Source organism: Euleptes europaea, chromosome 4, assembly GCF_029931775.1.
Source record: "Euleptes europaea isolate rEulEur1 chromosome 4, rEulEur1.hap1, whole genome shotgun sequence".
NCBI lineage: Eukaryota > Metazoa > Chordata > Lepidosauria > Squamata > Sphaerodactylidae > Euleptes > Euleptes europaea.
Window position 1 is genome coordinate 38,013,820 of NC_079315.1, and position 15,248 is coordinate 38,029,067.

Consider the following 15,248-nt stretch of genomic DNA (forward strand, 5'->3'; position numbering starts at 1 on the left):
TTGTGGATGTTTGTGCTTCTCAATTCCAGTGCCATCTCCATGCAAAGAGAAAAAATAGTTAGTCTTCAGGATCTTTCTGAACTTTCAAATCTATTAATGTGTCCTAAGGGCTGATCTAAACATTCAGCAAAATCACACAGACTGCTGGCTTGGCGCATCAAGGAAAGCCTACAACTTTTCTCTTGGTACATAAATTTTCCATGTGGGGAAGAACTAAAATATGTAATCTTCCACCTGAAATATAAGGTGGTGGATGTTTGTACTGTTTGTATAGCTTGGCTCTAAGATCCCTAGTCTTAACAGATTTATTTGAAGAAAGGATTGGGGATGACAGCTCTTCTCCCTGGAATACTGCCTGTTCATCCTGTCATTGAATATAGCAAGAGCTACCTTTTTCACCCTTCTTTGAAATATGACTGGTGGGAAGCAAAACTTTTTTGGCTCAGAATTTATCATAATCCAAAACCAATATGTTCCCATACTTGTAGAGAAATCCAGAATCAATTGGAAAACAGGATCAATCTGGAAAAATTTATAAGTAAAGAGGAGTGGGGAATGCTAGTAAATCAGCCGAATGGATTGGTGTGTTCGGAGTGAAGCCATCATTTAGGTGCAAAAATAATGAGAGATGATGCCCATAGTACCCACAAAGGGAAACGTGGTCTCAAATTATTGCAGCCAGCAGGTAGTTGAACTGGAGCACATTGGAAATCTGTGGAAATGGGGAGGGGCACAAAATCTGAATAATGTGACAAATAATTTGATACTTTCATGGTACAGCCAAAATAACAGGATCCCAGACTAATGAATTTAGTGTGACATACATTTTTTAGATGAGGCAAGCTACAGCTTATAAAAACAAGGTACAAGACTCATTCTAAATAGGAGGGAAAGCAGGGGCAATGCATATCATTAGAAGCACTACAATTACTTGTCATGCTAGTCACATTCATTTGGAGGGTTGATGGAAGATCTCTAACCATCTTAATGTGGTGGTGCTATGGGTCATATCATCAGAGTTGTAGGAATAATCAAGAGATCATTGTCCATCAGTCAGTTCTTTACACTGTAGGCTAAATTAAGGTATCTTCAAGAACTGTCCAGCCTTCTGCTGCGAACATTCAAAGAATGGGATACAACAACTCTCAAAAGTGAGTTATTCCTATAGTCACTTAAATCAACCCATTACTCAAGCACTTTAATCTATACAGAAAATAGTGATTGTGTTAACATTTCCTAAATTCTTATGTATCTCAAATAATGTAACGGGGGCTGTAAAATCTTAAAAACACTGCCATATTATTCTAGTTGTGTGGGAAGTGGATTTTCATGGAATGCTCCTGCATAGCTGAGATAATGCTTAAAAGACCCAACCATGTGGGTTGAGATTGATCATCCAAGCTCAGATTGTGAAACACACATTTCCAGAATGGGCATTTTTGCCAGTTCCACAATAGAGGCATACCCAATCACCCTCCCTGCTCCCCAAAATGGATGGGTCATTTAAACACAACCCGCAGCTGTACAGGAGTAATTTACAGAAAACTGGCTCCAAAAAAGCTAGTGGAATGCTCATATTTACCTCATTATTTTAACCCCCCATAAAAGTGCTAAAGCTGTTACTTGTTGTTTCAATGTGCACCCCTCTGAACAACTCCTAGTTTTCTTTCAAACAAATTAGCTTTCATTCTAGTCTTATAAAAACCACATGTGATTCAAGAAACTACTAAGGGTTGGATTTCTCTTCCCTTTGGAAGACCCTTCCAGTTGATTCCTGGAGTTATGTGACCTGACCCGCATGGAATAACAGCTTCCAACTAAAAACACATCAAAATCATTTAATCTTCTTAAATACTGTTAAATACACTGAACACTTAATATACACTTTCACAGTCAAAAATTAGAATAACATGTCTGCTAAATTTGAATTCACATCATACTTTTTATGATATATTTCAAAATACACAGAGCATTTATAGATGACCTATCATCCACGATGATTGGAGTTGTAAGGCAAAATGGTATCCTAAAATGTCAAAAGAACTACCTGAAATTTGCATCCTTGTATGTGAGACTGCAAGGCTCAATCTCTTTCAAACACATCATTGAATTGAATTGAACACAAATGGTGCAAGTACAGATGTGGAAGAATATTCCAAGGGATTGGGCCCATCAAGTGTTCCTTACTCTTAAGGTTAAACCCACTACAATAGCACCATTGAAAACTTTCTACTGGACAAACAATTGGCTGTTTTCATTGGTTTATTGGAATTCTTGTGCTTAGCAACTAAGTACTTAAGTAATCTGCAGCAGGAATGGGGATGTAAGTAATATCTAATTGTTCCACAGCTAATATGGAATATATTAGATTTGTATAGAAATTGTCTAGCAATATATACCTATCAGAAAGGAAGAGATCTTCATCCCAAACATAAGCTTGACTACTTCGAATTAAATCCTACTGAGTTTTACTTATTTCTTAGTAAGGGATGGATCACACATTATACTAACAGGTGAATTTACCAAGTTTTAACTGGTGTTCCCTGCACGACTCCATAGTTATTTGGTACTTATTTACTGTATGCTTAGATATGGAACTCCAAACCCTTCCTATTTCAGTTCAAATGCACCAAATAATCTGCTACTGTAAATTGTGAATTGGTCCTTAACATAAGATGCACACCAGAAAGAAAGGTCAGCATTCAGTTCTCCAGCACTGTTACACCATTTGTTTCACAAGAGAACTGTATTCTTCTGCCAGCTTCTTCTGCTCATTTAGTTTTTCCAGCATGGCATCCATTAAATACGAAGCAAAAGGAAACTAAAAGAGAAACAGAGTAAGAAAAATGATCAGTGAAGTCTATATTTTTCTTCAGCTAAAAAACATTTACTAAGTATCTTGAAGCCATTAGATTTCACTTAGTTCTGACACTGGCACACTTGCCCATGTCGGTTCTCTCCTAAAACGGATCCTCCTGATTAGTGTGTGTAACTGTTCCTTATCATAAAAATGATAAAAGAGCAGAATAAAATGAAAAAAGATAAACGCCTTATTGAACAATTCATGGTTTACTGACCATGTTAATGATGTAATCTGCAATACCAGCAGCTCTGTCATTTATCTTCAATCAGCTGATCAATATGAGGTTACAGTCATCTCTGGGGCACTTATAAGTAGACGCAGCACGGCATGCTGACTGCTCTCAGGAGAGGGAGAGACGGAGCTATCAATACAGCTCCTAGGGCTGGGGGAAAATTGTTTCAGAGGAGTCCAGTAAAACTTTGGTGACTAAATGTAGAAAAATCTCTCCACAGATCAAGATGGTACAAAAAAGCCTAAGTGCAAGGCAAACTTTGCAGTAGAAAAAAAGCACCTAACAGCTACTCACAGACTATTTGGACTTGACAGTTGAGTTAGGCAACCATGTTTTTCATTTGGATGAGTATAATTATCATGAAAGCATCAGTGTTCGAAGCTTTCACTGCATAATAACTCATCATTCTCATCGTACAAGAGCTGCATTATCTCTATATGAAGGGGCTGTCATCTAACACTAACAACTGTTAGTCGATGCATCCTGATGTTAGAAAATGGTGTTTCCCTGACAATGCCCCACACTCAACAGTGGAACCAAAGGACTGTAGCAAACATGGCTGAACTGAAAGCACAAGAGCTTCTGGTGCAGCAGGGCCCCTGACAAAGAGTAGAAAGGGATAAAAATGCTCCTTTATGCCCAGGGTAGATGCAAGAAGGAGCTGTCAGACTGGCAGATTAAGCCAATATTCAAAGGCTACTACAGGAGAGGGCTGGGGTTTTATAAAATGGCCCAGGAGTAATCCACTGTTGGTGCCACTAACCAGGTCTGAGCTGTGTGGCCCCTACAGTGCTGCTAGAAGTCCTGGGCTTGGCTGTCAGGGTTGGGCCAAAATTTAGCATTGTCTCTGCTTACTCCTAGTGGCCCTTCCGAGCAGTGACCACTGGTAACTTTCCCTCTACATTAAATGGCTAGCCTACCCCTGGACTGCTAATTGTGACAAAGAAGGCCAGACTGGCAGTGAAAAGACACTGCAGTTGTTGCATTCATTACAAAACCCTATACTGGTTGATAAAGTCTCAGTGTGGTATACTGGTTAGAGTGCTGAATGAGAATCTGGGAGATGAAGGTCGGAATCCCTGCTCTGCCACGGAAGCTTGCTGGGTGATCTTCGGCCAGTCATACACTCTCAGCCTAACCTACCTCACAGAGTTATTGTGAGGATAAAATGGAAGAAAGGAAAACACTGGAAGCTGCTTTGGGTCCCCACTGGGGAAAAAGTGGGGTATAAATGAAGTAAGTAAATAAATAAATTCCAAGAAGTTACAGTGTTCGTCCATTGTCATATGACCAATACTGCCTATCAATACTAACAATCAAGACATTTGTTAAGGGGAACAATGTATGCTGCTTTGGGTCCCCACTGGGGAGCAAAGCAGGGCACAAATGAAGGAAACAAACAAATAAATAGAAGGCTCACAAGAGGAATATAAGGCGCCTCTCTTTTTACCCAGACCACATCAGCATCATATGTGAAGCATATACACCACTGCATATGAAATATGATGTGCAAGTTTATTTTGCCACAAGGACACTGATCTGGTAGAAGCTGGGCCCAACTGATTCTCCTACTATCTCATATTGGCAGTAGAAGAGACCTTCGTAGTATGATGTACACATGGTTAAGTACATTCACTTTCCAGCTCATCCCCTGTAGCAGAAATACCATGTATGAAGTTGCTTTGGTTTTTTCCTCTTCAGATTATCTCTAAGTTGTCTTTTGCTACCCAGACTGCATTTACTTTTGATAATCTATATTTTTCCTCATAACATCCTGCTTTAGATCACTGCTATCTTGAGCTCCTATCATTCTACATTTTACCTGCTGTTCACTACACTCTGTGGCTGCTCTGCCACTGTAAAATGATTTTTAAGGAGATGTTTCTATCTTAATCATTCATGGCAATCAAGGGGAAAAGGAGCTTGAAATGTTGCACGTCTTGCACATTTATCAGCTTCTGGGAGGGTGTTCATGTTCTTATCTAGTTCTCTTTATAGACATATATCCTGCACTGCATCTTTGTAGTCTTCATCTTCGATAGAGCCTTGTCAAATTTTTATTGATGGTTTTGTAAATACACTGAGATTTCCTCTATGTGTTTGTAATTCCCGAGTAAAAAGAAGAGTTCATTCTATGCAATCCAGCCAAAGTTTGACTGCTACCGAAATGTTTTACACACCACACAGACAGACATGTGAAATACAACTGACAAGCATTAAAATAATGAGTCTTGGGTACACAGTGGTCAGGATCACACCTTTTACAAAAAATTGGCAACACATCACAATGTGTTGAACTGACTTGAACCACAAAGAAAGGTGGGGTATCAATATTTTAATAAATAAAAAATGTGAAATGATTTTTAACAAAAATATCAAACACATTTCTATACTTAGTGCATCTAAATTTTATAAATATAGACTACAATAAAAATCTATGGTGTTAAATAACAGAGGCCAGCTATTTGGATACACTGTCAGTCAAGTGGAATTTACAGTCACTAGGTGAAATTAAGAAAGAACAAATTAGGCTTTCTTAAGCCCCACTAAAATGAATGGTACCTAAGTGCTGAACAGTGAACTTAAGTGCTCTTCACTTTAGTGGAACTTAGGTGAACCTAATGGATAGTTCACTAGGAATTAAACCACAGGTCAAGAATTTATGAATTACAGGTTTCCTTTTGTGATACTGTATGCTCTTAACCACTAGCTAAGGACGGAACTACAAGCTTTTGTGATTATTTTAGAAGACTCCCCCCACAAAGGCAGCCGCTTGGGGAGAACAGCATGGAGAGTTCTTTAGCTCTTACTCCCTTGCCATCTTCCCACTGAAAAATGCCACTCCAAGACACTTCTATCTCCTCTGGGGGATAAAGGGGGGGGGACACTTATACATTCTATTGAAAGATGTTTGTATAGGACAGAACAGTAAGACACAAGGACCAATCAGGTAAACTATACTTTATAATTACTATAACATCTACAAAGCTGTAAATAAGGGGGGAAGGTTTACAGTCAAGGAAGATGAGATGATAGAAGGGAAAACGAGAAAAAGAATTCATGTAGGTCAAAGCAAAGAGATGTTTGAATTCAGTGGTAGAGGGATCAAACTGCAGGCACAGGTATGTGTGTTTCAGATCCCATAACCTGTCCTTCTACCCATCAAGGTCACTCCGAACGAAGTCCCAGTGGTAAGGAAAGGTAAATTGGATAACACTCAAATAACTGTCTTCACAATAGAAATTAACATGTGTCAACTGTAATCACAACAATTGAATCAGAATCAAGAGTAAAGTTGATGCTAGTTCCAGTGTTAGGGAACAACCAAACTCATTATTTTTCTTAGGCAATGTGAATTTTTCTTAGGTGAGGATTACTACTAACTGTATTCAAAGTGGAACAGACACAAGGATGCCCTCTGCTCCCTCTACCCACTACATGTGCATGAGGATAGCACTGAGATAGCAGAGGAAATGGGACAGAATGAAAATGCTGCTCTCCTTCCCATCCTTTGCCCCTTCGCCTCTCCACTTGCCACACCAGTAGATCCTGCAGTTTGACTACTTTGGTTTGAACAGGTAAAAGTGCTGGCTAGCTTTCGCAAAAACTAGTCCTGAGAGTTTAAACGTATTTTAAAAAGTAAATGTTTCTTTCCTGTGTTGTTGCATGGCCATGTTGTTTAATGACTGGTGATACCGTGTAAAAAAAAAAATCCACCCAAATACTTTTTTATCCAGTACCGAGTATCGTGGGTCCATTTTAAATGTATCTGCTTCTCTGTTTAGTTAGTTGTGTGTGATGTAATGCAGAACCACTCTTCGTATGCCATACAACTGCCGAGTTCGTATCGCATTACGTTATTGAAACACTCCAAGAAATGGAAAACTGTTTTGCCTAAGTCTGTGACAGCTTTGTAGTTAATGGTGCTTTCATTATATAATGGATATAATCCTCCATAACCTACCTATTATATAGGTTTCAGTTTCTTTAAATGTTAGGATACCGGAAGCTTCAATTTCTGAGAGTTTCAAGAGAGTAAGGGCTCCTGGGAGAAGAGGCAGAAGTCAGAAAGTGAACGACTAATCTTCTGTTAGCAAATTCTGCAGGGACAGCAAAGAACACTGCAATGCTATTAAAGCCCTCTTGCTGTGAGTACCAAGAGCTACCAGAGGGCTCTCAGAACAACCTTTACTCAATCATGTTACAAAGCTGATTAGAGTTGGGCCCAAGGAGCATGTTGGGAAAAACAAAAAAACAGATAGTCTTCCCAAAGTGGCTGCAATAGCTGCAATGGCATACTACAATTGGGGGTTCATTTATATGACTACTGCCACGCCTTCTCACCCCTGCTCTTATCTTCTGGTTTGTCTGAATCATGTCTGAAAATAATGAGCAAAGGAACAGAAAAAGAAAGGGGCCTACTACAGCCTGATTCTTTATGCAAATTTGCCTTAAACAATAACAAGGAGTGCCTGATAACCAAGGGCATAGTGCTGTGGGTATTTCCCACCCTCTCTCAGTGGGAGTGTGATCAGAGGAAGACAACCCACCCAATGCGTCCCATCTAGATTAATGCATGTACAAGAAGGATTTTTTTTTTGTTGTTGTTACTTGTTCCTGGCCCTTACTGAAGATATATGTTTCTTCTTTGCTTCTGCTTAGCCTCCTTTTGGTTGTATATTGGCTTTACCCCAGTTGACTCTCTTCCAGACATTTGCCCTTAACTTTGCTGGAGCTTGGTCTGACATTTATTTGTTTGTTTATTCATTTATTTATTCATTGAATTTGTATCCCACTCTCTATCCCAACCAAGGTTGGGCTCAGAGCAGTTCTTATACTTCCTCTTATACATGGCAAGGTGACTCTGGATCAGGATGGCTAAACTATGAGCTGCATAAGATGTGGCCAGCACTTCAAATCACAGGATTTAAGTTTCAGTCTAGTACCAAATCAAAGAGAATGGCCAAGCTTTGTACCAGCTTTTACTTGATTGTTGTGTCCTGATTGCTGACTCTCAGCCAATTCTTGGGTTGCCAGCCCCAGATATTCAAGTCAGGCTTGTAAATATCATGAGTTTATTTTGAACAACAAATAACAAATAAAATGCAGTGTTCATTTATCCCATTTCAGATACTTGCTATACACTATTTTGTCTTTTCCTAAACTTTATTCAGTAATGAGATTTTTAAATTTTAACTTCTAGAAGTACTGAAGTGAAAATCTAATCTTTGTCAAAACTGGCTATAGACTTGTGAAGAACATATTAACAATTACATGTACCAGCTACGTATGTCACAGGATGTTTCAGGTTTTGTGTACTAGCAGCAGATCAAAAGCTGCACATGTGTCCTTGCCAGGGAAGGACATTGAACATACTATATTTCTTCTGTTTCCAGAGGTCTGAGGCATTTTCCTCCCCTGGATCCACTCCAAGATTTTCCCAACTAAAAATACCTACATTTTTAAAATGAAAAAATCTTCCCCACTTGAAATGGCAAAGATTACTTTGGTTACTGAAAAAAAACGATGATCCAATTAAATATTGAACTCTTTGAACTGCCTGTAATCTCTCTCATATGGGAGGCCACTTTATGCAAATGCAGTTGTTCAGCAGCTGTCGAGAGACACGGTATTTATCAATCAACAATAGCATTAATAATTTTCTAAAGGAGGCAAAAATTCTGCCCCTTTCAGGCACTAACATGATAGAAAACGCAGGTGGAGAAAGACCATAAGACAGAGGTGTGCCAGGGCTCATACTTACACTCCAGGGGAATCTTTAAATGACAATAAAGAACAACTAATATTCACCGTGAGCCCCCTTCCCCAAATTCTAATCTGGCAGTAAAATGGTGCATGTCAGCAATAAAAGTAAAACGTTGTATGACATTTTAAATGTTATCATACTGTCACAGTGGAATAAAATTAGCTTGAAAAATGATCTAAAGGGATGTGATGCAGTTCATTTATGTATAACAGCAACAGCAGCAGTTTCCCCATGTTCATAAAGGTTTCTCCATTAAATTTACCTCCAGTCAATAATTAGGAGTCCACAAATAAACCTAGGCAATTAAATCAATACTGTTGGGCAATTATGTTCCAGAGGCCAGGCTCAATGGCACAAGAAGACACTATATCAAACTTCAGTATTAAGTGATCTCATGTACTTTGCTGCAAGACATTTTGTTTGGAAAAGAAAGGTGGATTGTATGTGTGTGTGTGTGGGGGGGGAGGATCAAGCCCAGTATATCACACAACTACTGTAAATGTCTTGTATGGAAACTTAAGTCTTACATGGGTAATCGGCTTACCTTGTGCCCAGTGTCCAGAGCAGAAATAGCAGTTTAATGCTGGTATCTGCCAGGAGCTTGTGCTGCTAGTGCCAAAGCTCTGTACAAAACTTGGTTGGAGCACACAGTAGCATCCCCCACAGAGAAATGACTTTCAGGGGCTTCCATGCTGATACTGCAACATATTTTCATAAACATAGGCCAAATGAAAGACACCTGGCCTCTAAACTGGAAGGAGAACTCTCGTGACTGACTGACAATTTTCTCCTAATTCAAGGCTGCATTATATGGTATTTTTGCTCCCCTTGACTTCAGTGGACTCTCAGAAGGGTGTAGTAGCTCTGCTAAAGACTTTTAATAGCCGGGGAAGAAGAGAAAAAAAGAGATCTCAAAGAAGGATGCAGAGAACAGGGTGATCTTTTAACCAAAGTTAAGAAACTGAGAGGGGACAGTGGGTTTGCGCCTCTCTCCTGTTCCTCCGCCTTTTCTTTCCCAACAGTTAAGTGCTATATCCATCAGTGTAAACTATAGTAATGCTAACCAGGATTCTATCTTAATGAGGAATTTCTAACTAATTTGAAAGCCTGGCTAAGAATCAACCCTGGTTAGCTCTAATCACAGTGAACATCAATAGCCATGTCATACTTAACCAGGGCTAAGGTTGTCAGATGCAGGGTGCCAGAGGAAAGGGGAACAGGAGAGGAGAGACTGATTCCATGGTCAAAGCTCCTGATCCTTTAACCCCAGTTAAGAGATCACCAGAGTAGTGTGTGTACCCACTTTCTAAGAGGATTGCATCATTCACACTTTCTATTAACTGAAGGTTCATTTATCTATGCTCTGTAGGCAACACAAGTATTGTCAACTTTTTTAGCAACGTGTATTTTCTGATTATTTATTTATTATTTACTTCATTTATACCCCATGATACTAACTGAAAGCTATTTACAACTTCTCCTTTCACCTACTCAGAAATGAAACAACATGTGTATTTTACACTACACACATAGCAAACACCAAAATATGTTTGTCATAAAGGTTATTTTTTAAAGGAAAATTTCCTCCAGATTTTTAGAAACACGTAGGTAAAATTAAGAAGATAAATAAAAATTACACTGGAAAGAAGTTTTAAGATACAGTTTATCCTGTCAGCCATCTTGAAACAAAAGCTGGCTATGACTAGAAAAGCAGGGCTCTCACCTGCCAATAAGCTGCCCTTGATCACTTACAAGAGGGGAGCATCCCAGCAGACTGTGTGTGTATTAAAAAAAAAGACTTGAAAGAGAAGAAAAAGTATCACACAGGTCACAGCGGCAGTCTCAATGGACCCCTCAGGGATTTCAACTAGTCTCAGCCTTGTCATCCTCTATGCAGCTTTCCACTCTGCCCAGAAAATGTCGATAGGAAAATGTTTGAGGGGCCTCTAGTGGAAATGTTTTCATTCTTTCTGCATTGACAGGATGCCAAATCAATATTTACTTCCCACTAACAAGCTGCTTGAGGTCTCAGTAGAAAATATTGTAGAGAATGCGGGAAGACACGGTAATAAACAGCTGTCTGGCTGTGAGGAAAACATGAATTGACTGGAAACAGGTCCATAGTAAAAGGTCACCAAAACCCATGAACTCCTCAGGTGTCCATATCAACTACTAACTTTAAAGGCACATAATAAAAAAATCTCTTTTTCCTAAGACATATGAGAGAATGGATCCTTTTCTCTCCACCAAGGATACAGATAGATTAAATAATTTAATTAATATGTTGCCAAGATGTATGCTTTTCTCCCTAGATGTTTTATTTTCCATCCGTAAAGTTAGCTCAAACAAATGTGATTTTCAGACTTTCCCTTATTCTACTGAAAAGCCCCTTTAATAGAAAATAGTTCTCAGGAACAATTGTTGTAATTCTTAAAGTTAACAGTTGTAACTCTTAAAGACATTTATTTAAACATCTGGGTAATTAACAGTGCAGTCCTAAGAAGAGTTACTTCAGTCTAAGCCCATTCATTTCAATGGGCTTAGACTGGAGTAACTCTGCATAGGATTGTACTATAAACCTGTTCCTGAACTTCATATATGTAAGTGAAGAGCTCTAGCGCTATCCAACTGCCCTCCTCTTTCTTAAATATTGTTATAATAACCAGAGATGGCTCAGGACACATCCAACAGTCCCATCTGTTGATCCAGCCATCTTCTGTGTTCTCCTTGCATCGTGTTAGGCTGGCACAGTGTGGCTTCTCACCTGGCAGGTGTCCTTCTAAGTAGGAAACAAGCAGCAACCACGCAAACGAGAGCTTCTAGGTGAGGATTTGTCTGCAGCCTACATTTGATGTAGTGGCAATTTTTCATGGTGAAATTATCATAGAGATCAATTTCATTGTAACCTCTGTTTTCCCATGGGGAGCCCATGTTAGCTGAATGAGATGCAGCACTTTTCACAGTGCTTTTGGACCAGCTAGATCACTCCCTGAGCCCAGGAGAGGTTCCTCACTCACCCGACAGGCACCTCGCTCATCTGGAAATGGGAGAATCCCTTGCAACACCTTTGGGATGATGCAATGGCCTCTTTGGCAATTTCCCATTTTCCAATGAGAAGGGTTGCTGTCTAGGAAAGCAGCAGAGTACTACTCTGGGCCCAGCCTGCACCACATTCTCATTTTATGGCTTGAGATTCTGAGAGTGGATGATAATATTAGGGGAGGGACTATAGCTCAGTGGTGGAACATCTGCTTGACATGCAGAGGGTCCCAGACACAATCCCCAGCATCTCCAGTTAAAAAGGGATCAGGTAATGGGTGCCATGAAAGACCTGGAGAGCCGCTACCAGTCAAAGTAGACAATACTGACTTTGCTGGATGAATGGCCTGACTTACTATAAGGTACTGTAGTAGGAAGAGATTCTCTTTCCCATTAAACAAGCAATATTTGCCACCAAATAAGCTATAAGCCAATTGAATACCTGTCCTTCCAGAAGCTTCTGTAAGTAACTCATCCATTCCTTGTCATTTTCATGTTCTCTTTTGATCTGTTCCGTTACCTAAAAATGAAATATTGGTGCATAATCTGTCAGTGTGGAAGAGTTTCTAGAATCTTCCTGTAGCCAAGAAAGCCATCTTGCTTTGCAGCAGCAACCCATGCAGGGAGATGGGTGGGGAGAGAAGACTTGCCTCTCCCAGGCAACAGCTAAAGTGGAGTGAAGCACCACCCTGCTCAAGTTCCTGTAAACCTGGGAGGCAGTGAGGCAGCAGCTTAGCTCCAGCAGTTCTGAGCTATCAGTGGGTGAAACCGGCAGGCCCTTTACAACCTACAATCCAGATCCAGGAAGTTATAGAGCAGTAGTGAAAAACTTGGTGGGGATGGAACTTTGACCGTTTACTATTGGAAAGGCAACTCCATTTCTTCCTTGTTCCTGGGAAACAAGTTGCAGGGTTTATATAACACCTGTGGGGAACGGCTTCTAAAAAAAAGGAGAGCCCAAACAGGCTCGGAATGTCACCAAGGGTGGAAAGGAAGGGTTCCTGTCTCCCACAAGCCGTTTTCCCCCATGAAAAAACATAGTGGAGGGGGAGTTCTTTCCCCTTGATTTTGCTGCTCCATGTGGAGTATCGATGTGTGTGACCTTTTTAAAAACATTTTGTTTGGCCCTCTGTTTCCTAGCAATCCTGCCTTATTATTTTAAGGTGACTTTATTACATAACAGAAATACTCATAATATTGAATTAAAATGTATTCAGTTAATTGAGTGGAGGTTGAAAACAGTCAGAAGTGGCTATGAAGCAGCCACTGTTCTGATTAGACATAGGAAGAGCTTAGGGTTATCTTGAAGTAGCTTCTTATATTGAAGCAATTATATAGGGTGTTTTAATGTGGTAATCAAAATGGCACAATTTTTAAAAGGCACAAGAGCGCAAGAGACACTGTGAGAAGGATGGAAAAGAGTAAGCTAAAGGGACATGCCTCAAGTATGATGGTGTGTGTTAACACCACTCTCTGTACCATCTTTGCAAGTTGTTCACTGTAGAGCAGTGGTTCCCAACCTTTTTTTGACCAGGGACCACTAGGACTTTTTTGTTCGGTGCAGAAACCCAAGGTTCAAAATAAAAATTCCAAGAATTTGAAAATAAACTTTAATCATAACTGTTAGTTAAACATTAAACTTAGAATAATATTTGAATATATATTTTATAATAGAGAACTTTTAATTGAAAATATTAATTTATTATGGGTTTATAACTTTGTTTTGCGGACCTTAATTTAGTTCTCGCGGACCCCTGGGGGTCCACGGACCCCTGGTTGGGAACCAGTGCTGTAGAGTATACTTGTTTCATTAGCATCCATACATCACATGCTCAGTGTTGTGACATGAATTAGAACAGAAAATTAAGAGGCTGCCAGATAGATAGGGGACCCCAGCCTAAAATGGTAAAGGACACGGAAATGCAAAAGATAGGTATACACACATAATTCAACTAAAATCATGCAGTTAAAGTTCATTGAGAGAGAAGCATTTAACTTGTGATTTTATTTAATCTTTTGGGAAATATGTATATGGTATTCAGCTAATGAATAACTCTCAGGACTTGGGAATAAAGTTTCACGACCATAGCTAAAAACCTTAATCATTATCATAGAAAGTTGTCATCAGACATCTGAACAGTGCAATCCCATGCAGTTCCACTGAAATCAATAGGCTTAGACTGGAGTAACTCTGCACAAGATTGCACTGTAGAATTCCTCCCTTAATAGGAAGCAAATCCTACCAAACATGGAAGGTTTAGAGCAGTGCTTCTCAATCTGGAGCCATATGGCCCCCCGATGGGCCCCAGGATATTCCAAGGGGGCCACAGGTGAAAACTGCATAAATGGGGGGCCACGGTATGAGACTAGGGGGCCACAGAGGGTAGTGAGAAGTGAAGAAAACAGAAACACATGAAAACCTAACACATGACTTTGTTCATTGCACTTCTATGCATTGTTTGCAACTGTGGATTTTTGTATCACTGTAATCTTGTGCAACAGTGGTAGAGGCTTTGTCCTCCCTTGTATGTGAACATTGTTGTTTATTAGCAAGTTGTATTCCCTTTTTGTGGGGTATTTTTTGTAAATTTCAGTTTCCCAATAAGAACTGCATGTGTGCATTTTGTGTGGCTCTTTATGCTTCTTTGTTCCTTGGCTCTTTACAAACAAAACATTTAAATAGCTACCTTTCTACTGGTAGGACAGGGAGGCCACAGGAAGGAAACAATGCCAGAAGGGGGCCATGGTTGGAAAAAGGTTGAGAACCACTGGTTTAGAGAACAGCATGGCACAACTGCTCTAAAGGAAGATGGCAAATTGTGCAACTGAACTGGGTTTTATCTTAGTAAAAACAGATTTAAATTTAGCTGTGCCCATCCAACTGAAGATCTGACCTTGATTCTTAGCAGAATCAAGACTGAACAATAGCTTACCTCATCATCTTCAACATCAAGTATATCATCCAAGTCAGTCTTTGAAATATTAAGGATAGATGCAGCCAAGTACTGGGCCCGGTGAACTGACTCTTTTGAAATGCCACTGCTGTATTTTTTCTCTTGTTGTATTTTTTTAGTATGCCTTATTCGTGCTCTGATCTCCTTCACATTACGCTGCAGCTCTGTGGCCAAAGTCTAACCATTAAGAAAAAAAATGTGTTTATGATCAATACATTTCCCAGATCATTCAAGTGGGGTCCTCAAAATAGCTTATTATGAATACCTCTGAGCTGTGACTGTAGTCTTGGTAGAAATCAGAAGCAAAAAACCCCCAACCTCCCCAAACCTGTAATATAGGAAATATGGGCCAATCTGGATAGGCACATACAAACCTGGCAACAACTTTCACTG

At 39.7% G+C, this 15,248-nt stretch overlaps 1 protein-coding gene across 1 annotated transcript in view; it reads right to left on the reverse strand.

The window, feature by feature from the left end:
- Nucleotides 1-2,700: 2,700 nt before the first annotated feature.
- The window catches only part of CNTLN (centlein), a 286,353-nt gene continuing 273,805 nt past the window's right edge, over nt 2,701-15,248 (reverse strand). The window contains exons 24-26 of the mRNA XM_056848744.1: nt 14,835-15,032; nt 12,344-12,421; nt 2,701-2,821 (exon numbers count right to left, since the gene is read on the reverse strand). Of these exons, the coding sequence (XP_056704722.1) occupies nt 2,720-2,821; nt 12,344-12,421; nt 14,835-15,032 (378 nt within the window). The 3' untranslated portion in view covers nt 2,701-2,719. The remainder of the gene's footprint in view (nt 2,822-12,343; nt 12,422-14,834; nt 15,033-15,248) is intronic.